General features: G+C 42.3%; 2 protein-coding genes across 2 annotated transcripts; one reads left to right on the top strand and one right to left on the bottom strand.

Annotated features, from left to right (window-relative positions):
* Positions 1-875: 875 nt before the first annotated feature.
* Positions 876-14136, top strand: rps6kl1 (ribosomal protein S6 kinase-like 1; the record flags this gene model as incomplete). The annotated part of the gene is made up of 10 exons (XM_084045134.1): positions 876-1011; positions 5829-5953; positions 7151-7243; positions 8021-8068; positions 9371-9503; positions 10000-11508; positions 11696-11785; positions 12367-12449; positions 12566-12661; positions 13534-14136. 10 exons carry the CDS (start codon positions 876-878, stop codon positions 13642-13644), a joined length of 2424 nt encoding a protein of 807 aa, XP_083901260.1. The 3' UTR covers positions 13645-14136.
* A 1190-nt stretch (positions 14137-15326) lies between these two features.
* On the bottom strand, positions 15327-26370 carry dlst (dihydrolipoamide S-succinyltransferase). Its single transcript, XM_084045721.1, has 15 exons — positions 26227-26370; positions 23709-23742; positions 23557-23596; positions 23009-23070; positions 22817-22891; positions 22611-22666; positions 21972-22080; positions 21693-21875; positions 21092-21177; positions 20870-20967; positions 17838-17968; positions 17289-17362; positions 17093-17176; positions 16826-16993; positions 15327-16031 (listed from the first exon to the last, which is right to left on the bottom strand). The coding sequence occupies exons 1-15, from the start codon at positions 26287-26289 to the stop codon at positions 15897-15899; spliced, it is 1398 nt and encodes a 465-aa protein (XP_083901847.1). The 5' UTR covers positions 26290-26370; the 3' UTR covers positions 15327-15896.
* Between the last annotated feature and the right edge of the window lie 1064 nt (positions 26371-27434).

Here is a 27434-nt window from a genome sequence, read left to right as displayed (position 1 = left end):
GTTTGCAGGAGTGGCCTGTTTTGAACAAAATGCAGCGACTCCGAACGCAGCATTCGATTGCGGTGAAACTTTGCACACACATTCGCACTACGTTGAGGAACAAATGCCACCCTTTTAACATTTCCCTATTATAGTGCCACCAGGAGGCCTGCTGTCAAGACATACTTCAAATATATATTTTAAGTATTTCTTGTGCTGCATGTTAAAGAGCCCTGTGACATAAATGTAGAAACAAAAAAACATAGCATCTCTGAGTCATGTCCTTGTCATCGTGTGCGTTCGTTCGCAGCTGCAGGCACTTTCCATTGATCGGTTGTGACCGCAAGCTTCTACTCACTTCCTGTTCTAGTCTGAAGGTTAACTCTTTCATTCTCTCCTTTCTTTATAGTGGCTTAGATCGACATGCTCAGCAATAAAGACTTCGGCCTTGAAATCACGGGGGGCCAGACACACACTCTGAGAGCCTGTTGACAAGACACAGAGATGAATAATGCCACTGCTGATAAGAGCAGGGAGCAAAGGTGGGTTACAGTCACACAAATTGCTACTTTCTCAGAGGGAAATATTGTTGCTGTCGGGTGGAAACCTTGTATGTCCAGGTACACGTTTTCTGTCTAACTGCAACGATATAATGGAGAAGAACTGAACCAGAGCTGTGTCGTCAGTAGTGTTTTCTGTTCCTGTTTCTCTTTATTGAAAGACCCGCACAGCTAGCTACTTTACACATAAGATCTGAATGTACATGGTTAGGTGTCTAGGACCGATTAGGAAAAATACAGCACTCTTCGCAGTCAAATTAACACTCCGATTTGACTGTGTTTTGTGTGTCATGCTCAGGCCCATCCGGACCTTAACCGGGCCGAACAAGGACCGCCATGGCAAAGCGAGACTACCTGGTGGAGGCAGCCAAACAGATCCGCATGGCACTGGACCGCGAGGTCAATGAGGACTATGAAGCTGCTTTTAGCTACTACAAGAATGGAGTAGACCTACTGCTCAATGGGGTGCAGTGTAAGTGCACATTCTATGTTTTGTTTTATGTCAACGTGCGTGACAACTAGTTCATGTTTAACACAGCATTTCAAATGTCTTTTATCACCATGCAGCTAGGCTACCGGTTTCCAGTACCCGTTTAAAGGCTCACCACATGAACAGCATAAATGCCAAAAGACAAGACAACAAATGACTAAATACAGAAGTTTCATTTGTCACATCACAGGTTTACTGTTAGAGCATCATCTGCAGGAGTGTAAATGTTTAAATTGTTGTACATGTTTATATGTACAACAATGGACATTTAGGACATTGCCTGATCACTCATGGCCAAGGCTGGACTGGGACAAAAAAATATCCTCCCTTGCATTTCTGTCCCAGGGCAGCCCATCACAATCGGTCAGACACCACTCACCAGTATCACTTACTTTTGACTGACTCCCTGGTGATCAGACATGGCCATAGAATACACAACCTCCACACTCAAGTATAAGTATTTGTATGTGTAAGAGAAAAAGCTCATCTAGAAGTCAAAGTAGCATTTTAAATGATTTAATACCAATTTAAATAAATGGTATCTTCAATCGATGTAGAGAGATACAGTAGTTAGAAGTAGAATTAATATTAATAATAGTAATGGATTTTATTTATAATGCACTTAACATTTGGATAAATCTCAAAGTGCAATAAGCATTTGCATAAAAACCACCACACCACTATAAAAGATCTAAGAAACAGAAATAAAGGGGGGGTAATGAGTCACATCATCACATTATCTTCAGAATAAAAAGCTGCTACATTATTATGAATACGTTAACAATATCAGTAATTTCATCTCACCTTACTATAACAGCAGTTTACTCAGTAGCTCACTCCCCTCTGAACTCTGTCAATTACAGTGTCTGTGTCCAAAGCCATGAGAACATTATTTTCAGTGGCCATCAACATGAAGGCAGACAGGCTCTGTGTGCTTGTCGTGTATGTTTGGGTTGAATATTATCGGGCCACCTGGGTTATTTAAAGTGTCAGCCAAAACCTGTACGCAAGTCCTAGCAGGTGATATAGAATGCATCTGTGAGCATGTTGAATCTCTGGAGAATTTGAGGTAACCGGAACGCTCGCCCCAAAACACGCTCGCCCCCATTTATTTAGCCGTTCTTGTCTAGGTTAAGCATAATTTTACTGAGGTTAAGTTTAGGAATAAGGTTAGGTTTTGGCACCGTTTTACTGAGGTTACGTTTAATAATAAGGTTAGGTTTAGGCATAGTTTTACCGAGGTTACGGTTAGGAGTACTAGGTGGCGACCGTTCCGAGGTCGCCGGATTTCACCCGGGGCGAGCGTGTTTGGCGAGTGGTCTTGTATTCGAATTTGATAGCAGCTTTGAGGCGCAGCTTTTACTGATAATTTCCATGTCCTCTTCTTTCCATCGGGTCTATCCTTCACTGTCCTGCAGCTGGTTAATTTATCAGCGTGTCCCACTGGCCTGCTAAGCTTTTCAGCGACGTCTGCAGGTTGTTATCCATTGCCCTGCTAGCAAATGTACCCAGGAACTTGCTGATGTCTTCATATAGATATTTAGGGAGAGCACTGGTTTAGATTAAGGGGAGGTTTATGTGTGAGAAACCTTCGGTTGATGGCCTCAATAGCTGATCCAGAATTTAGTTATGTACCTTAACCTCCTAGGCTCCAAGTGTAATCTCCACTTCCACTTCCATGTCTGTCTACTCAACTTTACACAGACCATCTAGCGAGGCTTTCCAGATTATCAAAATATTTTCTTCAGGGCTTTGAGCTTGGCCTAATGTGTATCTTGTTATGGCTCTCTTTCTCTCACAGATTCACTATCTGATATTACTGTACTCTCTGATAAACACTGCTGTGTCACTGAGGAGATCAAACAGTGATCCACTCTCAGTCACTGACTGGTACCAGGCAGCATGACATTGAGGACATGTGCATAGCACCATACATGCATGCACATGGTTGGGGGGGGGGATGCAATGCCAGCAGGACAGTCTAGAGAAGCCTCTGTACTGCCCCTGCATGTTTGAAGCCCCATCTGTGGCATTTCCAATGCACAGGCTTGTGTCCGCAGTGTCAAATGCTCAAGGATCTCTTTTAGCAACTTGACAAAGGACTATCAGTGGACACTGTGACAAGCCTCTCATTGACAACATCAGTCACTGTCACATACCTCAAAACAACTGAGCATTGATCTTGATCTTGTTACGTCCTGCGTTGTTCCCAGCTGGACGGAAAACATTCCAGCTTTCTGGATGTCAGTGGAGACGTTTTCCTGAATGAAGTTCTGGATTATAACGATCACAGAGACGGCCATTTAGATCAGTGGTTCCCAAACCTTTTAAGACCCAAAAGAGAAATTAGACGTTCGCGCCCCCGGGACCCAAACTAGTGAAAATAGCAGACCTGGAAGATTGTCGATCTGATATTTTCACTACTTCTTAAACGTTGTTTTTATTTATTTAGGAAATAATTTTGAAATAATGTTGGAATTAATTTAATTGAAAAGTTGTGATTTTTTAAAAACCCTTTTAAATCTTTAAAAATAAATGTAATGGAAGAAAAAGGGGACATTTACTCGCGACCCATAAAAATTGGTCCACGAGCTACACATGGGTCCCGACCCACTGTTTGGGAAACATTCTTTTAGACAGGAGAGTGAAACCTGACACCTCTTCTTGACCTGATCTCTGTAGCTGTCAGCTGTCTGACCCCCAGGAGGCTGTTGATGTCAGCTTTTGAGCGGTTTAACTCATTAAGACCTGAGGCCGATTCTACAAATGTCCTTGAAATCAGTAGTTCTCACACTTTTTCATCCCAAGGACCCCCAAAATTATCTGTATTTGGCCGCGGACCCCCATCTTAAAATGTTTTGTGCCAGGGACCCCCAGGGGAGAAGATTTGTGTTAAAAAAATCGAAATGATTCAACATTTTTCAAACACTTTCAAGATTCAAGAAGTTTTTTCAAACACTTTCAATAAGTTAAAAAATAACAGATGTACAAGCTAGCAGCGCGGCACAAAGTGACGTGCTGTGAGCTTGTACATCTGCTATTTCTAAGAAGCTTGAGCTTGTACATCTGCTATTTCTAAGAGTTTTCTGAAAACATCAGTTACACACAAAGCACTTTCATGTTATCTGTCTGGCCATGTTTCCCATTCAACCCGGAAAACCCCCCTACGTCCGGTGCCAGTACTGCTCCCGGTTGGGCAACAATGGGAAACATGGCCACAGGCTGACTAAATAAGCGATTTAAACAGGTAGTTTCGTCCCCATCCTAAAATATTTTGTGCCCAACCAAACCTTAAACATCTGCTTCATGCTTTGGAATCGACCATTAGTTTTTGGATAAGATGTGGCGAAATGGGTAAACAGCGGACCCTTTGTGGCCGTTCAACCGATTCTGGGAGACCTCGGCATAGGTCATAGGACCTCATCTCGGAGCTGTATAGCGGAGTGAGAGGTTCTTAATGGGGCTAGTTCAATTCCTCGATTACACACACATTAGTAATATTTATACCCCTTCTGTCAGTAGGCAATGGATCTCTCCTCCTCCTCTTCTCATCTATTTCTTAATATTAGGCAATATTAACCATCTTGTGACTAGGCCATATGGTTATCTGCACGTGAATTCTAGGTATAACAAAATACATCTATTTCCCCATAAGTTCACTTTGACCTAGTGTACAACTCATGATCTGCCTCTTGTGTCCGATCAAAATGACACGGATACTTTCCCAGATTGAATGGGTTACAAAATAAGCTTTGGCAAAATTTCAGTTTGCCACGCTTTTTTCACGCTCTTCGGTTTTCGCTGTGCACGCGTCTACAGTCTGACACGAAAATGCTGGAGTCAGTTGCCTCGCTGAAGGCCAGGCATATAAGAAAACAAAAGCATTACATTCGTTACAATACATCAGCCACTTCCTGCTTGTGCTGCCTCTACACCTGCTGAACGCCTTCTTCACCACAGACTTTTTAGCATCTCTCGTTTGGGGTGATGATTTTAAAAAGGCTCAGGACAGGCAAAGTAGTCTGTGCTTCCATGTCTCTCTCGTTCACTACTAACTCAACAACTTGGCTTGAATAGACATAAGGAGAGAGAGGTTATGAAGTATTAACGGTACTCTTACTTAGTAACTTTTGTGTTGATTTTAATTTATTGAACACAATTCAAAATAAGAGACTGTTTTGCTCTGAATTTATAAACAATACACATGTAAATAAAAGTATTCCCTAATGCTACTGCATTAGGTAATATTGACCACCAGCCGTATCAAATCAAATCGTATTTATAATAAAGCAATCGAAATTGACCAAAGTGCTATAAAAGATGAAACAAAACATCAGTTACACACAAAGCACTTTCATGTTGTCTGTCTGTCTGTCTGTCTGTCTGTAAATTAATTCCAGGAATGTCTGTGTATCTACTGATGTCATAGTGCTGACTTCATAGACTGGCCTCCAAGTACTGTGACAATAGGCCTCCAGTAGTTAATTGAATTAATCCTCATCAATGTTCATCATGATGGCATAATCCTGACTGAAGCACTTCCACTTTGATTAACAGTGATTGATAAAAACACAGCTGATTGTTGACACAGTAGAAGACAGGAAATTGAATCATCCTGTGACGTGACTTCCTCATTCTGTTTCATACAGTATAAATTCCCATGTGCCCATCACATGGTCAGTGTGTTTATAACTGCATGGCCACTTCCTCCCTATCATCAGATTCATATTGAGTCACTAGTAGTGGCTGCCTGTGATTTTATTGCTGTTATTTAAATGGAAACTATGGGACTTTTACAGTGGATCCAAACAAGGAACGTCGGGAAGCAGTGAAAAGGAAGACGACTCAATATCTGAAAAGAGCTGAAGAAATCTTCATCTCACATCTGCAGGACAACTTAGGAAAGGGAAGCTCTCATCTCGGGGTACGATAAATATCCTTCACTGACATGAAGCTACTAAAGCAAGTTGTGGTCATTAGTCAGTGTCACAATGAGTGCAATAATAGTTTTACAAGCCACTTCTGAATCATTTATATGGCAGAGGGGGGTTTCAGGCTAGTGGTCTGCTTGCAATGATTCCAATATTAGATTTGTCAGTATATGATTGAAAATCCAAATAATTGATAGAAAATATTTTTCAATGGATTCTGTTACTATTGGGCGTGCTAAAAAGCATACTAAAAATCTAGGAAAATCTGAGTTGTGGAAAGGCATTATTTTCAAGATGGTGTCCACGATGGCTGCCGGGAGCTTAAAATGGCTATAAACTGGAAGGGAATATGTAAAAAATCATACAAATTGTGCACTTGGTGACGAGCTTTAGATTTTTGGCTTTTTGTTTTCAAAAAACACCGCAAGCAAGTTGGGATCACCCCTAGTGGTCTGCTTGCAATGATTCCAATATAGGATTGGTCAGTATATAGTTGAAAATCCAAATAATTGATAGCATTTTTTTTGCTCTACACATTATCTTCGCCAAGAATAGCTGATCTACAAGGTGAGCCTGTAGATATGCTATTTTCTCCGGATGTTCGCCCCAGAATAGGTAGGATTCATGTGGTTAAAGATGCAACTGTGGGTTGCAGTTAATTGCATCTGATTTATTTTGCTGGTAACGGTACTGAATTATGCTCTATGCACGGCAAGAAATTGGGCCACTTCTTACTTCATTGTTACCAATGATGTTACCAAACACTTTGATATTCCAAGGTCTGGACTCCAGTACTACAACATTGGCATATCAGGTTAATCAAGTATCAAATTGATAAGTACTGTAGGCCCACTATGTTTATGACAGGTTGTGTTGGCTTGGTTAATGTCAAGCTGTCATAACAAAGACTTCCCAAACAATTTCAACTTTGCATTGAAAGTGACATAATTGACCAAATGACATTTAATGTCACCCGTCATTAATATTCATAGAGATTCCTTCATGTTCATGATAGGTGTCATAATATGATATCAGTCTTATGCACAACCTTTCAAACAAGTACATCATCCGTGATGAGCTACAACACTCAAATATATTGGCTGACTGACAGACCGACCGACAGCTGTGTAGAAGCAGCTCTTCCCTGTGCTCAGCCATAGCTAATGTCTAGCATGATTTTCTGTCACCAGGGCTACAGCAGCCTGAGATTCCGACCAATCAGACATCTGAGTTCCCCTGTGGAGGATCTGGAGATGTGTAAAGTGGTGGGGGTCGTTGATAAGGTAGGACACCCTCTGTGCTCTTTCTTTGACCCAACAAGGACATTCATTTTCTTACGATCTTGGTTGTACATGACTTTAACCACTTAAGCCCCATTTTCAAAATGTTTTTTTTTTTTCCTTTTGAAAATGTTTGCCAATAATTAATGACACACCGAAAAAGGGATGCCAGGGTTAATATGGTATACTAATGCTGTCGGGGCAAAAGAGGCCTTTCACAGAATGCTTAGAATTCCCGTTTATCCTCCATATTGGAATAAACAACGATTGCTATATGAAAAACAACCATGTGCTAATAAAGAATCGACATCTTAATTTCAACCAAGCTTCCCTTATTCAGATCTTAAAGTTTATCGGCCACAATATTCAATGGTTTAAAGTGATTTGAATTACAGTGTGGGCTCTCTCTAAAACCACACCAAACACTCTTTCACACCCAAAATGGAACCCACATAGCCTCACTTCCTGGAACTTTTATAGCTGTTCCTGGTACCTCACTTCCTACCAGTGATCACTTCCTAGAACTTTTACTACATGTGCTGCTAGTGCTTTTCCCCCACAGCTCCCTCTATGAAATATAACCTGACAAACAGAATGAATGGCTATCTTCATCAAAACATTGATTCCGCCCCCCAAGTCACAGTGTAACAGTCATGCCATGCTTTTCCAACGTTTTGCCAATTGTACCACTGCATAGAAATGATGCCTTTTCTTTTGAAAGAATGAGAACTAAACAAACATTCCATTCTGTGAAAAATCTTGTTCTTCTTGCCTCCAAAGGTCTTGATTGTCCAAAGCATGGTCAATAAGGAGACGTTTGTTGTAAAGGTGAGTTCTCAACTCTATTTACGGTTTACGAGGCTAGGTCACTGGTACAATATCTTCAAATTTGGGGGTCCTTGACATGAAAATGTTTGAGAACCACTGTGTTATGGTATAATATACATGCAGCAGCACTGAACATGCACAGACAAACTTTTTATCAACTGAGAACACAGATGTTCTGGGGGAGGTTTTGTGGCAGCCAGCCAGCTCCTGTATTCTGTGACATCTCAGTTAATGGGTATCTGTCTTCATTGATCTATCTAAAAGCCCTCTGCCCTCACCCCTTTACAGACAATGCACCTCCAATTTCAGTAACCAGAGAAATAAGCGGAAAGAGGCAGTTCCTTTTACTCTTATTAGATAGTAAAGCAGGGAAAGAGAGGATAAGGAGTGTGGAGAGAGGAGAAGACAGAGGTGTTGAATCAGATTCAAACCCAGGGCATCGGAACTACTGTACTGTACGTAGCGGGCGGCCGCAGCTTAGTGGTTACTGAGAAGCTGTCTGGTAATGAAAAGGTCACTGTAACGCCTCCTGACCCTGTCTATTTGTGAAAGTGTGACTTAGCGAGACACTGACTTAACCCCTAACATGTTTAGGGAAATACAGTCAGCAATGCTTTGATATTAACCAGAAAATGTACTTACAACTGTCAGTATGTTTAATTCCTTTTTCAGGGAGTCAGTCAAGCGACAAGACTGTCTGGAAGATAGGGCTGACTGACTGACAATCAGCTCAATTAATTACAGGTGTTAACTGCTTCCAGCCAACACCAAACTACTCCCCACTGCCATCAAACCTTTTCATGTCAACGACCCCAAAATGATATGTATTTGGCCGCGGACCCCAATCTGAAAAGGTTTTGTGCCGGGGACCTCCAGAAGCAAAGATTTGGGTTAAAAATGTTCGCTTTTAAAACTATAGCTTATATATATTCATTTGCTTATATATATTCAGATTTGCAAAAATGTTCAAGATTTAAAAAAAAGAAATAGCAGATCTACAAGCTCATAGCGCGGCACTCGGTGCCGCACTATGAGCTTGTATAGCTATACCCTATTTTTGAATAGTCAAAGTATAAAATATGGTTAAAGTGGTTAAAATCATTGTGACGCTATATTAACTAATTTTGCTGGGGACCCCCTGGTACCCCCCCAAGGATCCCTGGTGGTCCTCGGACCCCACTTTGAGAACCAATGCTCTACGCACTGTGTATCCTAATTAAAACCAAGCTGACGCAGTCAGACATAAAATGATGACACTGGTACCCAGACACTGGTCATTAGTGTGTGTGTGTGTCCTCGCAGAGCCTGGCCAAGTCGAGTTGGGAGAGCAGAGACCAGCCAACCATCATCCCCCAGGGGGTTCCGTACATGGTGAAGCTACTGAGGTATTATGTCAGTGAAGACGCTGTGTACCTGCATCTGGAACACGTTCAAGGTGAGCACCAACTGTGTTTATTATTGGTCTCCCATGGTGTAGTAATGTAAATGTGCATAATAATTTACCCCTTAACCACAAACCATACGTCGTTGACCGGGATCCCCCGGGGTCCGCCCAGGGGGGCTATTTTCACCGAAAATAGGCAATCTACAATAGCCAATCGTTGTGATGAAAAGCGGTGTGTGCTTGTAGATTGGCTACACCGCCGATCCACTGTGTTTATCGCATTACGTGGGTGGGTGGGGGGGGGCATTGCCCCTTTAGCTTCGCTTGATTGGTCAGCTGCCGTATAACCTCGAGGGGTTATACAACAACTGACAATCAGCTCAAGCAGTCCTTTTATCACTCCTCTTACCCAGATCAAGTAAAGGCTGGGAATGTCATAACACCTGTTACCAGACATAAAGAAAAGCTTGACAGCAACAAAAAGCCACCGTTGTCCATATTGATTGATTAAATTATATTGATTTGATTTTGTCTTCTACTCTCCCAGGTGGGAGGCTCTTCTCCAAACTGCACAAGGTGAGGAGCGACAGGGCTAAGCAGCGCAGAGAAAGCCTCGGTCCCATCCAGCACGGGATGAAACTGAAGAACAGCCACACATCTCCCACAATCAGCACAGACTACCAGCACAACGACAGAGGAAGCTCCGCCGTGACCGCCCTGCCAGAGACGGAGAACGACGACGGCCGCGATGCAGAGTCCACCACGTCGTGGTACGAGACCCAGCAGCGTCTGGAGAGCTGCGGCACCCATTCCTACATCGAGGAGACAGGCTGTCTGCAGAACACGCGCTCCGCGGCCTCATTTTATGCTCGGCTAGAGCGGCCGACTTCGCTCTCTGATCCCACAAGGACACACATCAACCCCCGTATCCATCCACCAGCCCCCAGTCTGTGTTTGCAAACTAAATTCGGAACTCAGGAAAAGCCCGCTCTTCCGCTCGCTTGCGCCCGCGTCAGTCACGCTCTTGATGTCATGTCGGAGTTTCACAAAAAGACAGCCGGAATGGGACTGCTGGAGTGTAGCTCTGAATTTGAAGTTGCTTGGAAGACCGCAGATCCGGCACAAAACTCTAAGACCATAAACCCCTATGCAGTGACTGACGCGGATTCACATAGAACTCAAGGACAGACCGTACCTCATACAAATAAAGCAGGGTCAACTAGCGTGGAAAACGCTGGTACAAGTCCTGACTCGCCAACGAGTTCCTCTCCGGCCGTTTTGCAAATCCCCTTTCATTGCCAAACCCAGATCCACGGCAGGGCACCGTGGATCGCCAACGGCCCTCTCGTGGGACCTGTGTTAAGCGATACCACCTCATATCTTGGGAACACTGCGGACCCGCTCCCGCAGAGCAGAGTAGAGGGGCAAATCACCTGTAGTCCCACGACCGACGAAAGGAACGCTATACCGGTCATCAAGAGCACAGACAGAGCAGTGTTTTCCGAGTGCACGGACACAGACACGGCCTTAGAGAGCGACCAGTCTTCCTCTGTCCCCCCTGGTTGCCACAGCGGCGCCGGGGGTAAACACGGGGCGCGCCCCGGGATCTCCCTAGCCCTCTCGGGGGTGACGTTCCCAGCGGAGGCCCGCTCGAAACAGTCAGGAGAGGAAGTGGAGGAAGCCTGGGAGCTGCTGAGCCCCGGGGGGAAAAACGGCCCGACCGCTAGGGAAGGGCCACTGAGCGGCGACCCCTTTCCGTCCCATCCTCCAGGGGCTCTGCCTCAGAGGAGGAGAGGAGACATGGACGCCTTTCTGAAATCGGAGGGGCAGGAGGAAGACCAGATCATCGAGGTGGACGGCTGGTGTTACCTGCCTCGGTTCCCGGTCAAGTCTCCCAGGGCCAGCGAGAAGGCCGCCAGCCAGGTGGGCTGGGGGACGCCCGAGGCAGAGGCGCGGGTCTGGGGGGCACAGATTCTGCTGGCCCTCGAGAGTCTGCATCAGCAGGGAGTCCTGTGTCGGGACCTCAACCCTAAAAACGTTCTACTTACCAGCAATGGTGAGTTTGTCAATTTCCTGAAAAACAGTCGGTGCAAGGAGAAGACAGATACGTTCTATTCTTTTAAACACAACATACTGTATTATGTATGTATATGTGCCCCCTCAGTGTGGAACTCACTACCAGCTCACATCAGAGCTGCCCCCTACCTCACCACGTTTAAAACCACAATGACATGTCTCCCCAGGAAAGGTGTGTCTGTCATTTTTTGGCCAGTGGAGTGAGGTTCAGTCAGAGATCAGCCCCAGAGCAATGGAACAGATGTACTGTGCACCAGGTAAGAATTCTGTAAGACTTTACTTAAAGCCAAACATACTTATAATGCATTGTAATCACAATACAGTTAGAAGCACTCATGTACTCATAATGCTTCATAACAACAATCGTAACACATCATAAAGCATTTTATATTCACTTATAAGGTCAAGTATGAATGCATTATAATCTGCATATTTGTCCAGGCCAGCAATTATGAAGTATTACGATACTTGACTGTATAAGTCAATATAAAATGCTTTATAATGTCTTATTATTATTGTTATAAAGAATTATGAGTGCTTATAGCTGTGATAATACAGTAATATATGCCAATTTTATTGCATTATATCATTATAAGTATGTTATATAGGTCCATATGCTATTATAGACATGGGCTTTGTAAGAATAGTGTTACCAAAAAGTCTGATACTGTAGAGCTACTGGGTTCCTTGACAAAACCTGCCACCTAGTGGTGGTAGAGGCTAACATGTTCTGAACGCTAGGTCAGGTACAGTATGTGGCATAGTAACACAAAACATATCAAATAAATAATATTGAAACACATTCGCACCATTATGATGCACTCTAATTTACCAACAGAGATTGGAGGAGTGTCCAAGATCACAGAGGCTTGTGATTGGTGGAGTCTGGGGGCCTTGTTATTTGAGCTTCTGACAGGAATGGTAAGAAGATCTCATGTGTTTCATCTCTAACAGTATAAAGCCCATGAATGTGACATGTTTGAACTATCGCCTGGCAACTCATACAAACTGTCCTGTCTCCCCCCCCCCCCCTCCAGCCTCTGTGGCAGCTTCATCCAGCAGGAATACACTCTCACACGCAGCTGTTCATCCCTGACCACCTGAGCCCTGCCGCTGCCTCGCTGCTCACTGAGGTAAGGCCTAACCACTTAAACCCTATATGTTTGACTGGAGTCCCTCAGAGGTTTATACTAGTGTCTTTTTTGTTTTCGCTCTACATTAAAAGATATCCGCTGAAAATAGCCGATCTACGAGCTCACGATGCGTCGCGCTGCGACCCATCGTGAGCTTGTAGATCTGCTTTTTTCCTGCGATAAGCTTAAAGCTAGCTTCCTCTACAATACGGAAGCTGGGGAAAGTTTTGGGTGGCTAATGTGTGGAGGCTTGAGCTCTACACTTACAGTATGTTCAATGGCCTGCACAGTGTAGACTGCACACACACACACACGCATACGCATACGCACATGCGCACAAGCATGCGCAGTTGCGCACACGCACACACATACAGATTGTACCCTGTTGGCCTTCAGTGGTGTACATAATGCTCAAATACTGTACACGAGTACAATCGTGAGATACATTTTCTGCCCCTTTATACTTCTACTCCACTGCAGTTTGGAAGCAAATGTTATGCTAATTAATTACTTTCAACTACACATATTGAATGATATGTTTAGTTACTTTAGCAGATTAATAATATATAATCAACAAAAACATTTGTGTATTATTATAGATTAAGATAAGCCTATATCTATTCAAGCTCCCCCGCTGTACTGTATATAGAGTTGTTAAAATATGCCCCTCTTTTACCATCTGCAACATTAACTACACACAGTAATTATAATACAATAAAGTCATATTTACTTTTGTACTTTTTACTTAAGTCACATATTTCTTGTAGCAGTAATTCTACACTGACTGTGGTATTTCTGCTTTTACTTAAGTAAAATACCCAAGTATGTCTTCCACCACTGCTGTCAACACTGTATTTTGTCTGCTTCCTTAGTTGCTTCAGTTTGACGCTGGCTATCGCTTGGGCTCTGGAGGAGGAGGGGTGAGCGACATCAAATGTCACCCCTTTTTCAGCTGCGTCTCCTGGAAAGCATTGTCTTGCTAGCTGGACACCTCTGCTCTGATCACAAGTCCTGTTGTCATTTTTGGTTTTTAAATAGCAAAAATAGCAGATCCACTATTTTCGCTGTTTTCTAAGATTTGACAGTTTTGGACAGTTTTCGTATACAGTATAATGATATGTCCACGAGATGGGGACACCAAGTTGAAAATGGTTAACTGAACTAGCTGAACCTGAGCGCCCTCACATGGCCATTCATGATGCTGCAAGTCTGGTTCTTGGCTTCCGAGTGATTTTTGCTTCCCAAAGACAACGGTCAAGTTAATAATGTCAGACTGAAGCCAGCAGAACTCATGGCATTTGACAGTCTGATTTCTAACTTCCACATACAGTATGAAAGAGACTCTGGACTCTCGACAAAGGAAGGCAACAGTTTGAATTGTGAAACAACATTGTTATATTGTACAGTACTGTTTAAACATTCATTATTATCTCCTTCATCACCATGCATGACAACTGATGCCTTTTCTTCTCAAATAATGATCATTAACACCTTTTGGACTATCTGCCAAAGACGATAGTAGTTGGCAAACGAGGGCATTAGGCAATAAAAGTTTTACCTCTTCTTTTCTGTGATTCTGTGATTACTTTCTGTGATAAAAAAATGTCATTGTCTTACTTTTCAACATTGTTTCTATAGTGTTATGCATTGACCTTGGAAAACTGAGTTTAGATTCATGAACATTAAATAAAGTCAGAAGAAAAACATTTAGTTAGAGCAGTGGTAAGTGGGCCAGGGGTTCAGCAAAATGAGGAACAGTTTAAACACTTAAGCCCTATTTATTTTTTATTATTCATACATAGCCGATCTACAAGTTCAGAGCTGTGAGCTTGTAGATTTGCGATTTTCAAAATCTTCTCTTATGGGGGTCCGTGGCCAAATACACATTGATTTGGGGTTCCTTGACAGTCTCTCATTCAAAGTCTAATACTTTTTCCTAATTACACTTGGTTCTCTAGTTCTTGGCTTGTAAACAGCCGGCCTGTATAACCCCAATGTACATTGTACATTGTTAAAGGACAAGTCTGGGTTTTATCTGTCTGTGTGAATGCGAGTCATGAATGAAATATGGCTGTGAACAGGCGTTGTGTTCTTTAAGTCAATGGTTCTGGTCCTTGAGGGGGTTCCAGGGGGTCCCCAGTTAAATGATAGATATTTAGCAACCAAATGGACCCTTATCATAAGGGTCTTATGTGTTTCGTGTCTATAACCGAGTGTACATAAGGAACCAAATCTCACAAAATAAATTGGGGTCCCAGAGATAGAAATGCCATTAAATAGGGGTCCCGTAGCCCTAATGCATGTCAAACTGGGGGTCCATGAAATTAAAATGGTTGAATCACTGCTAGAGCCGTAAAAAATATCTTCTCTTATGGGGGGTCCGCAGGTGTCAATTTAGGGGGGTTTAAAGAGTTGAAAACCACTGCTTTAAGCGATAGAAAATTGTTAGTAGCTTTAGAGTGGGTTAGTATTGAACAATCATATGCACAGCAATAGTATATACAGCATCTGCTTTATCCACCAAAGTTTGCTTGGGCAATCCCATTTAAAAAAAATATCCTCTATCACTCCACATTGTATGAGCATTACTTTTCAGTTAAAAGTATTTGTTTTTCTCTGGTTACATATAGTATCTATCGCCCTTTTAAAGAAAGAGAACATCAAAGTCAGGTAATACAGCTCTTTTATTGTTTAAAATCTTTTTTCTTAAATACCGGTAGTCACTTACACAGCATAAACATGTTTCCTCGGATGTTTCTGTGAATTAGATGACAATCTCAAGGTATTTGATACTTTGGACATTGTAGGACATAGTGTTTCTTGGTTTGTAGTTCAACTTGTGATAATTGTTCTTCTCTCAACTAACGAAATGACAATATGCAGTTCAACTAACTCAAATTTGAATTAATCTTGCTCTTATTTTGAATTTATTCAAATTTTGTGTGGAAAATGGCAAGTGACGCACCCACATGCGTTGTACGATATCCTTTTTTGATCTACAGAGATCAGTCACTGAAACCCCAAAACCATTCTTAACACCCGCAACAAAGCCAGTTATTTCCATCCATGGAAAAGTCCAGTGTACTCCTCTCTCTCTTCCAATCTCCCTTTTTGCTAGTTAACCAACACAATAATAAATCAACTGTAGTTACAGTGTGGATCATCCGGCGGGCACAGCCACCGTTTTGTGACGGGCGGGTTGTTGTTCGCCGGTGTCTGCTGGTATATAAAGAGTTTACATGTCCAGCAGCAACACCCTGGGGTCCTCCACCACAGACTTGATCTTGCGCAGGAAGGTGACGGCCTCCCTGCCGTCAATTAGACGATGGTCGTACGTCAGGGCGACGTACATCATTGGACGGATCTCCACCTGACGGATTGGAAGGGGTTTAGTCAAGGGAAGAATATAGCCCCCTTAACATGTCTATATATTGTTCTTAAACCATTTGTCTACATTTTTATATTTTTGTACAATTAAAAAGATAATCCACCATACATGTCATTGTCTATTCACAGCTTCGTCCATATATCATACTGTACATACAGACAACTTATCCGTTAATGGCTTTTAGATTTTGCATTCGTTTACATTTTCTCCATAGTCTTAAAACGTTACTGACCTTGCATGAATAACTGGGTCAATGTTGGTTCAACATTGCGTGGTGAATAAGTCAAGGACGTTTTGTGTTCGTTAATCAATCTTTTCTCCAGGGACTACGCTTTAATATGCAATGATAAATGTGACTTTAATGCCAAAATAAATAAACAGATGCGAAATGTTGCATTATTTACATATCTCACTCTAGTTACAGGTCTCTGCAAGATGACTTTCATTCATACCGTACTGAAATTAATGGAACCCAATGGCTTCCCTTGAAATTCAAACACTGTTAACGCTTGGAAAATATTTGTCTATGTCTATTCAGTCGTCATCAGTGGTCTACAAATGTCAGACCACCGGTATGGTCCTTTAGCCAATCGAACCCATCCATATACTGGGGGTAACATTCGCCAAAAAAGCCCTCATCTCATAGGGCTTTTTGGCGCCCTATGAGATCCAAGTACGTCCAAGTACAGTTGTAACTCGGGTCCATCTTACTAAGAATATAGGTTTTAAGTGGTTAACAACAGGATAAAGGTAGGTTTAGAGGCAACAATACAAACCTTGCCCCCGATAGCAACGGGACGGTCAAATATGCCATGCATGCCCAGAATAGCAGACTGTGGGGGGTTGATTATCGGGGTTCCAAACATGGACCCAAACACTCCGCCGTTGCTGATTGTGAACGTGCCTCCGTCCATATCTTCAACTGCAAGTTCGTTTTTACGGGCCTGCAGACATACAGTACAACCACAATTAAAGTCAGGACCTCAACATTGTAAAACTAGTTAATTGATTTAAATGTATATTGTACATTTATGAAATATTACCTTCTCTCCCAACATATTAATAGTTTTTTCAATGTCCGCAAAGTTCATCGATTCAACTCCTCTAATTACGGGTACGACCAAACCCTGAGAAAAGAGAGAAAAGTAATGTGACAGAATATATTATCATCCTTTACACTATAGGCAATAGCAGGAGATAAGGGCTTATACTTTATTACTTATAATCACATTTTTGTACCTTTGGTGTGGCTACTGCGACACTGATGTCGACGTAGTCCCTGTACACTATTTCCTTTGTAGTGTCATCAATGACTATAAACAGAGTACAAGAAAAACTTTATAGGTATGATTATTAAGTCATCACCTCTACTACCAACAAGATTCATTTCCTTGAAAGGGGGGGGGGGGGGGGGACAAAAGTAGCAGTAAAGATCAGCTCTGTTTCACTGTGGCTGATCTAAATAGGACAGAGTTTCACTCTAAACACGTAAGGGTGGTTTTGAGGCTTAACAGAAGACACATAAATCTTGTTCTCATCACATGCACCTCTGATAATGTGAGCCCACATAAGCGTGGGTTTATTTTCCGGAAAAGTGTCATTGTATTTCAAAAGATTTTCAAACCCCACCCCCAAATAGCAGATTTACAAGCTCTCAACACTTAGATTTGCTATTATAACTATTAAATAGAGCTTTAAGTGGTTGATTCATAAAGCATTTCTGTGCGTTTGGGTCTTGTGGGTCTCAAGCTGATAACGTTTTGGAACCCTTGATCTAAAGAGCCATACCTCCATTGACAGCAGGTTGCTCAATCAACGCGTACGCTGAAGCCTTCACAAAGGCTGACATAAAGCCCAGTTTGATGTTATGCTTTTTGAGGAAGGCATCCTTGTAACTCTGCCTCATCTCTGAGATGTTGCTGTGGAGAGAGTGCAAGAAATGTAAGACATTGGCCAACTGCAATCATTGATGCACAAGTTTAACACCCAAGCTAACATTTTTGTGTATCTTGAGTTGTATCAGTGGTTTTGTTTTATTTGCTTAAGACACTGTTTATGTAACAGGAGTTATTTTACATTTTATTTTATTTGATGACGTTCGTCAAAATGTAGTTAATTGACAATAGAATGTACTTTCTAGATAATGTATTCCAAGCTATTTTGTCAATAATACATTGTCTGAACAACAACTAAATTTCACTGTGGCCAAATGTGTGCACGGGACGTTGCTCTTTCGCTTTGGATTCAATTAGCAATGTAGCTGGAGTTATTGTTCTCAGGTTGCAGAGATTGACATGCACATGTTGTCTGTCCCCACCAGTTACTACAAATAAATGGGTGAACACAGAGACGCAGCCTTGTGCGGTTCTTATGAGCAGCAGACCGAAAGAGCAACAGCAAACAACAACAGCAAGATGGAGATCTGAGGTTTCAATTCTAATATAAATGTTCTTGCATTCCTAATGTTAATGGCCCAGGCATTTACATATACTGTATGCTATGATGATTTGAGGAACAATCAGTACTCCTTGCGCACAATCATTTCCTAACATAGCTGGCTAACTTTAGCGACCTTTCTGTGGCGTCTCTTGAGATTCTTGCACATTGGTTTCACTAAACTGATTTCCGGTTTCAAATTTACGCATGCTGTGTAACTTTAACAACTGTCATACGTGACAAGCTGAAGCTCTGAGGTTTCTAGGGCCTATCATGTGAAACCAGTGGTCAAAGTGGTGGTCCAAGGACCCTCGGGGTTCCTTGCTTGAGGGGGTTACAAATGGACCCTTACAGTTCCGTAACTGAGAGTATACAAATGGAACCTAATGGACCCTTATGGATCGTTTGGTACCATGTGTATACTCTCAGTATTGGGCGTTCTTGAAATTAAAAAGTTTGAGAACCACTGATGTAAGTTACTTCTTTCATTTACAGTAGGCAGTGGATTGCATAGATCATTACATTCTTATTCTTATCCATCTTTGACAAGGACAGCAATGTTTTTGAACTGGTGCTTATTTAAAGGCATCACTGGTGGGAATTAATAAAATCTGGAACAGTTTTTACAGTTACAATACTGTTGTTGTTTTTTTTACAGGAAAAAACATGATGTTTCAGGTCATGGTGAATGGCTGCTATTGACACTGACGCGCTAATCGTTTCACCGTTGCTCATTTTACCACTTGTATCTCTCTTTTTAATTGTTTGTTTTCCTGTCTCTAACCCTGTTGAGGCTCTAGGGTTTCTCCGCTAACGTAATTAGCCTGTCCCCCAAGACACACACTCTCCGAGAAAGGAGAGAAGAAGCGATAAAAATCTTCACTTTCTAGAGCCTGTAAATCTTATTGGCCCGTCATAAAAGCCCATATCGGTTGAGGTAGCTCTCCCACTCAGAGTGCAGGTCTCTGCGGGCCCCTGCAGATGCTACAGCCTCCTGCTCTGACCGGCTCCTTCGGCTCCAGATGAGCCCGGGCCTGGGAAGTCTTCCTCCAGACGGTCAATGTCAATCCAATTAGGATACACAGAAAACCCTGAATAGCTGAAAGCCGACACCGCGCATTTGAGGGGGAAAGAAACCCTCAAAGTGTCCTCTTCAGCACAGGGGGCAAAGCGCAGACAATAACATTTCCTTGTAAATTAATAAAGCCTGTTTTAACAATTCTTATCTTCGTTTTAGATGCCATTATGACCAAATATTTACATTCCAGCGTTTAAAAGGCTATTGGGTTTCAAAAAGCTTTTCCTATTGGGCAGATTCCAATCTATAACGATTTGCGACAGTGTGGTTTCCTCTCTTAACACTTAAAACTGAAAAATCATATTGCCTAACTTTTCTTCCAATACTATGTTCATTTATACAATGTTTACAATTTATTTTACTTACTGTAGCTACGATTAAAGATTAGATATTTTTTAAGGGTAGGATAAGTTATTTTCTTTGGTGGAAATAAGTGTTAAATAGCTCTATATTCTTTGCTCATTGCTATAGAGTGTTTGTTCAGTAACAGGGGTCTCCATCTCTCTCCAGCTTTTTATTAAACAGAACATTTATTTTCAGGTCCGGATACCAATTTTATCCAATCAGGATAGAGAACTCAGTCAGGATACAGATTAAATAAGTGAAATTGGAAGTTATGATAAAGAAATGAGCAGACAAAATTGGAATTGGAACATGGATGGAAATATTACGTTTATATTCTAAATCAAGTTTCTGTTTGATGTAAATCTATTTTTAAATGTGATCAGAATCAGCATGTCAAGTCTTGGTTGAAGCTCACCGTTGGGTCCAGAGCCCAGCATGCCCGGTTCGGCAGCCGGCCCAGTAGAACACTGGGTCGGTACCGAGGGCCGGGCAGCCAGACCCCCCGATGTCAGAACGACACCGGGGGGCATCGGAGCCCGGGCTCAGCACAACTCAGAGAATGGATAAACTGTTGCATCATTTCACATGTTTACTTCAAGTTTTATTCATTCATCCTAAAAGCTGATAAATGGGTACTCTCTCCTGATTGGCTGAAATTCCTTCACCTACCTGAAAATGTATTTCCTGTTTATTAAAGAGCTGGAGAAACGCAGAGACCCCCGTTACTGAACAAAAAAATTATAGCAATGCTTACTATCAGAATATAATGCTTTAACCTTTTAACAAAAAAAACGTTTTGTTTTAACCAAAAATATCACTTCCCCTACATTTAACTTAGATAAGATGCAGTACAATGCAGTAAATTAAAGCATTTGCTTCAAAAAGCCTAACTTTGATGTGGTATAACATGGTGGATGCAGGTCTTGATAAAGTATAGGTCAGCTCATTCTGAATTTCCTACCTCATGTCAATCTCATTAAACGTGGTCAACATTGCGCAGGTATTCTGTGCTTCCTTCAGTCTCTGGGCTATTCTCAGTCTCATCCGGTTCATTTTCACCTGATTAAAAAAAACACAGGGTGTTAAAAACAATATCTTAAATACACTTCTAGTTATCTCTGTGAGCGCTTTGTTACTTTTGTTCACCATGTTAACTGACGCTAGCCTTTGGCAGGGTTCTTACCCGGTTCTCCGTCCTGGCTGCTTTAGCCCCTCCCTCGGCCTGGGCCACTGGGGCAGCAGGAGCTGGGGTGGGCTTGACTGCAGAGACTGGCAACGAGGCAAAGAAGCAGTTAGTACCGCTTAATGCACGGTTTCTCAACGTAGGATCCGGGGACCACCAGGGGTCCAAAATTGACTCTTACGGGTCTATAGACTGGGATTCCCATGGCTCAGAGATGTAAAGATCAACTCGGATCAAATGGGGGTCCATGGTCTATGCATATCAAACTGGGGATCCTTGAAATTAAAAGGTTGAGAATCACTGAACTAACGGGAACCCCAAAAATGAAAAATCCTCAGTGCTCATTTAACTCCGAGTGTACAAACATTTTACACTCTCAAGTGTTACGGACCCCTAAGGGTCCATTGGGACCCCTGGTGGTCCCCGAACCCGACGTTGAGAGAACAAGAGGCTCAATGTTAGCTTCGCCACATTTAGCCACAACCACCCGTCTACATGCAGAGGAAAAAGGATTCATCACTCTCCCTTAATCAAGAGAGCACAGAGGTCAAGTTAAACACTTCTCACATGACACATGGCCGACTGTCCGATGACAACTAACCTGGTTTGGAGTCCATAGCATGTGCTGACACAGGTGGCACAGGGGGCATGCTGGTGGGGATGGGGCCCACGGCTGAGGGCGCAGGAGCAGCGGCAGGGGGTGGGGGAGGCGGGGCTGCAGCAGCAGCAGCGGCGGGGGGTGGAGCCTCAGCTATTGGAGCCTCCGCCGCTTTGGGAGCGCCGGCTGAAAGACGTACAAGTGAACAAATGAAGAAATATTAAGCTTTCGAGTTAATCATCCCGGTTGTTAATGCAAGCACAAGTCCAGTTAAGCTCAGACCTCCTTTGCGAAGCTTGAAGAGAGGAGTTCCTCCCTCCACCTTTCCTCCATCAGGGACCAGAAGCTCCTCAATCACCCCGGCTGCAGGAGACGGAACCTGCACTGAGGTCTACAAAAGAAAATGTATTCATTAATTAAATACAATGACATTTTTATTTGGTGTGCAAAGATCATACTAGATTATAATAATACAAAATGACCATACTTTATGGCTAGTTTAAAACTGGTCAGTCAAGTTATAAGTAGGATAAAGGTCATTACACACCAGCGATAATGCGAATATACGCAAAATTCTGACACGTGAAAGTGTACAGTGATTTTTCCCCCACACATCCTTCATTAAACCATAGCTGTCATACAGTATTTAACAGAATTCTATATATTGCCCAGCCCTAGCCTTAACCTTAACCTATCTGACCTTTCTCCTTATATCCATTTCACAGTCCAACAGTGCAAACACTGTAAAGAAGTTTCAAAGATAAAGTGTATTACTAATCTGGGGGCAATATGCTAGTTTCTACTCAATCTTTTTAATTCCTACTATGCTACAGTGTCAGAGAAGAACATATACTACCTCACATTTACAGTATGTCCCAACATGAAATCTGCCATTGAGTCTAAATGTCAAATTTGTCATACCTTATCAGTCTCAATTTCGCAAACCACTTCATCTTCACTGACGGTATCTCCAACAGCTGTAAGCAGAAATCAGGTTGTTTTTAAAAACGGGAAAGACTTTTGACCTCTTGTTCAAACGCTGTGTGAGGAAGAGAGCCTGGCATTTAGACCAATGTTTACAGTAGCAGCAGCCAACATCTGAGTAAGAACAGAACACAGGAACATACCTTTTTCCCACCTCACGTCCCCTTCTGATACAGATTCTGCAAACGCAGGTGTGTTAACTGTGACAACTTCATTCCCTTTAAGATAAAGGAGAGACAGGGAAACCAGATTGATCACCACATACAGTACACTGAAACTATTCATTTACAGACACAAGACATCATGAAAGACATCTAGGCTGATAGAGTACATACTGTGGGCAACAGACGTCCTGAAGTACTGGATCTGGAAGACACTGGACCTAGGATCACATTTCCTACAGACAAAAAGCACAGGAATTCAGCAGCTATCCAACTGAAATGTGGTTAAATGAACCCTGCATCTCGTGTAAGACTACCATTCTGAATGCAAAGAGAATATACGTATTCATTTGAATACTGTAAGTTGATTTAGGATTACATTGCAGGATACTTTGGGTTGCATGCAACAGGGCACAGTCATGCCAAGGGCATGAAACCTGCACATGCTTTATGATAAAACATCAAATTACAGAGGACACTTCACTTGTGTGGTTGACTGTTCCCAGACAACAGCTGTTAGTTAGGAAGGCAATCATGTGACAGTTTAAAAATGGCAGTGACACACATTCAGTATGATTATGGGTAGGAGGAAATCTGTGAGGCAGGGTGATGGGTTGAAGAAATGTCATGCAAGGAAGGGTTGTCAAATGAATACTCAAAATCTACTCCTCTAATGCCATAGATAATTAAAAGATTGTGTTTGTTTGCTGTGTAGCACTTACTCATTATTGTTGAGCGTGATACCATGGCTAGCTGATAGAGCTGAAACATGACGAGATGGGCATGTGAATATGATTTCCTTTGAGCAGCATTAGTACAAAAAAACAAAACAAGTACTCATGGTTTTAAGACTGACGAGACATCACAGTCATACCTGATGTAGCTCGACGAGCTAACACATTATTCCCCTGTTGAAAGAGACAAACAGTTAAGAACTGCAAGCGTTTCATTTCCTTTCATTTGAAATATGCCAAGTGCTAAAAAAGACAAGGGCCAGATCGAAAAGTTCAACAAGGGACTGACATGATAAACAATAACAACTTTATTATTATTATTAGTTTGGCATTTTCTGCTTTGCTTGGAGGAGTGCAGAGAGACAGGGAGGGTAGGCATGCAGGACATAATGGGAGTCGGATTCCAACTCGCAAGCAGTTGTGGAAAATGTATTTAAATGTTTTACTAAGTAAAAGTATCAATACTGCAATGTAGAATTACTCGTTGCAGTAAAAGTCCGGAATTCAAAATTGACTTGAGTAACAGTACAAAAGTATTGGTATCAAAATTTACTTAAAGTACCAAAAGTAAAAGTACTAAACAAGCTCACAACGCGTCGCATCTGAGCTTGTAGATCGGCTATTTTCAAATAGCTTAAGTGAACTAGATTCACTTAAGTAGATTAAGTAGATTAAGTGAACAACATAAGGAGGTAGGGATGAGATAATTATGGGTTTTGAATCAAAGGTCACTTCATGATCTTCATGATGTCATGATCTTTGACACATTCGTTAAAACTGTCACTTTAGATACGGTCTTGCAATTTAAATTGTGAGCCTAGATGCTAAAGACACCAGGGACAGTTCACTTTGTGTATCTTATCTCTGTGAAAGTTCAGTGGTTGTTTACCTTTGCAGTGGAATTTTTGAGGGTGCCCTCAGTGCCCTGTCCATAGAGTTTTACTGACAATTTGCTTTTGGATTTGCACATCCACCATTATTTTTGAAAAGGTCAATTTAACAAAGGTCCTGTTAATGTTAAGTTACCTATGTTATTACAACTGTCATTATGGGGGAAATATGACCAACACCCTTTGAAAAGGTTCAATTGTCACTGGGTGCTGAAGTTCCGAATCTAACATGAATGTTAGGGGTGGCAATATCAAAATGTACTATCTAACTTTAACGGTCAATAATGGAACAAAATTATGTTTTCTGTTAGAAATATACAACAAACTTGTTCTGACTGAGTTTAAATCATTAACTACGCTTGAGTTTTCATATCAGTACCTGAAAACATCAACAGGTCAGACACTATAATCCAGGGGTCTTCAACGGGGGGTCCAGGACCCCTAGGGGGTCTTCGGAGTTACCACAGGGGGGCCGCCAAATCGTTGTGTGATAGGATAATTATATTTACATTAAAGGTAGGGTAAGTGATATTTTTGGGTTAAAACAAAAAATATTTTGTTAAAAGGATAAAGCACTATATTCTGATAGTAATCATTGCTATAGAGTGTTTGTTCAGTAACAGGAGTCTCACCGTCTCTCCAGCTTTTTAATAAACAGAAAATAAATGTTCCGGTAGGTGTCAAAATCTCAGCCAATCAGGAGAAAGTACCCATTTTTATAGTGTTCCAGTTCCAATTTTGCCTGCTCATTTCTTAGTGTCATCACTTCCAATTTCACTTGTTTAATCTATATCCTGATTGAGTTCTCTATCCTGATTGGCTAAAATTGGAAATGAAACTGAAACGAAAATGCATATTCTGTTTTATAAAGAGCTGGAGACAAGGAGGAGACTCATGTTACTGAACAAACACTCTATAGCAATGAGTACTATGAGAATATAGAGCTATTTAACATTTATTTTAACTAAAGACAATCACCCTACCTTTAACCACTTGAACCATAGCATCCATATTCTGAGGAAAACTTTAGCCAAAAATAGCAGATCTACAAGCTCACAACGCCTTGCACGTTGTGAGCTTGTAGATTTTCAGCACAAGAGGTTTGGTGTAGAGGGAAAAAGAGCAGACCAAGTACAGAGCTAAAGGTCAAGTTTACTAAGTATTGACGGTTTAAGTGGTTCAATATCTGAAAATACACATTCACATGAATCCAACACTGGTGATAGTCCTGTCAAACAAGTCTATGCTGCCATCTATATAATGTATGAAAAAGTTTAATGTGCAACACAATTGTATACAATATGTAGTGGGGGGGGGGGCGCCTCATCTCTCTCAGCTAAGGGGTCCTTGGCCTGAAGAACGTTGAAGAACCCTGCATATAATCACACAGGTGCTAAACCCCACACACACAAGCAATGACCTACACCTGCCTGGAGGAAGGCTAACTAATCAAACCAAAGCAAATAAACATTTAGCCAGTCTGCTAGCCTGCAGGTCTGTTGACCTCTAACCAGAATGCACAGAAAACACATCCTTATCAACTTTAATACGAGTTGCACCACTGCTTTGGGGGGCGTTGAGTGTCATTGCTGTCCTTGGGGTTGCAATGTTACGGGCCTTAGCATAGCCTAGCATTAGCATGCTAGGCTAGCTCTCCACTGCTCCACGACCACACAGACATCACAGCTACAGGGAACTAGTTGTCCTTCCCTAGCCAGCGGGTGACACTAAAAACAGACAATGACATGTTATGCGTCTTCTCGCCTACCTGGCGGATGGCAGAGAGGGAGCGACCGATGTTCCTGGTGAGACACCGGGAATGGGACAGCATGGTGGCCGTTTGACAGCAACCTGTCTGCGGGAGAGAAGCTCCTGTCACACCGGTCCTAAGATTAGAGGCTGAGGAAGTGCAGTGGGATGAACCATGTGATCTGGCTGGAGGGGGAGGGGGGGTGGGATGAACGGCAACCGGAAGACTCGCACCAAAACACACTCACTCACCGGCTCACCCCTATCTTTTTACGTGGACCGCTCGCCCCCAGCGGTTCTTGTATTTGTTTTACTGAGGATACGGTTAGAAATACGTTTAGGGTTAGGCATAGTTTTACTGAGGTTACGTTTAGGAACAAGGGTAGGTTTAGATAAGGCATAGTTTACTGAGGTTACGTTTAGGAAGAATACCTGGTGGGCACCGTTACGAGGTCGCCGGGTTTGCCCGAGGGCGACTGTGTTTTGGGGCGACTGTTTTGGTATTCGTAACTATACGTACATGAGATGTCTATGGGATGAACCACGTGCTGCGGGTGGAGGGGGGGGGGGGGGGGTATTAGTTTATATTCTCTTCTCTCTCTCTCACACACACTCTCTCTCTCTCGTTTTCGCTTATCTTCTGTCTCTACCCCCTCTCTCCTATGTATTTTTATTTGTCCACAAAGACAAATCGATTGGTCTAAATAGCATCACTTTAGAGTGAATGGTATACTCTATAATATATCAGATAAATAATATTTTCTTGATTAATTATGTACTTTTTGCTATTTTAAAAGCCCCCCCCCCCCCCCCCCATTTTATTGTTATTATTGTGTATTACTTTCCAAAGATTCACACACACACACACACACACACACACACACACACACACACACACACACACACACACACACACACACACACAGAATTATTTGACGCTATGTTGTGATGACCACAGTGTGTCTGTCTGTCTGTCTGTCAGTCAGTCAGACACCCAGATTTGCGTCTGTCCACATTGAGCTTTTGGATGATGGCCACGCCTCTGGTCCGTTGTGTTTGATCATTGATGTCTCTCTCTCTCCACTCATCCCTTCAACTCTCTTCACTTTGGTTGCAGGCCATCAGCCAGACAGACAGCTCACACACACATACAGCAGCAACAGGTAAGACCTCAGCAGCACTGCTCTCATACATAGAGTAGCTTGTGTTTAATGCATGCATACAGCT

This window comes from Gymnoscopelus microlampas, assembly GCF_963454915.1.
Source record: "Gymnoscopelus microlampas genome assembly, chromosome: 20".
NCBI classification, from domain to species: Eukaryota; Metazoa; Chordata; class Actinopteri; order Myctophiformes; family Myctophidae; genus Gymnoscopelus; species Gymnoscopelus microlampas.
Note: the sequence above shows the minus strand (reverse complement) of the source record. Positions and strands in the feature narration are given on the sequence as shown.

Coding starts and splice junctions, on each gene's coding strand:
- dlst (XM_084045721.1), bottom strand. CDS start 26,289: ATGCTGTCCCATTCCCGGTGTCTCACCAGGAACATCGGTCGCTCCCTC. Junction 23,743..26,226: donor CCCTCTCTGCCATCCGCCAG/GTAGGCGAGAAG, acceptor CTCTTTCAACAG/GGGAATAATGTGTTAGCTCG. Junction 20,968..21,091: donor CAGCCAGGACGGAGAACCGG/GTAAGAACCCTG, acceptor TTTTTTAATCAG/GTGAAAATGAACCGGATGAG.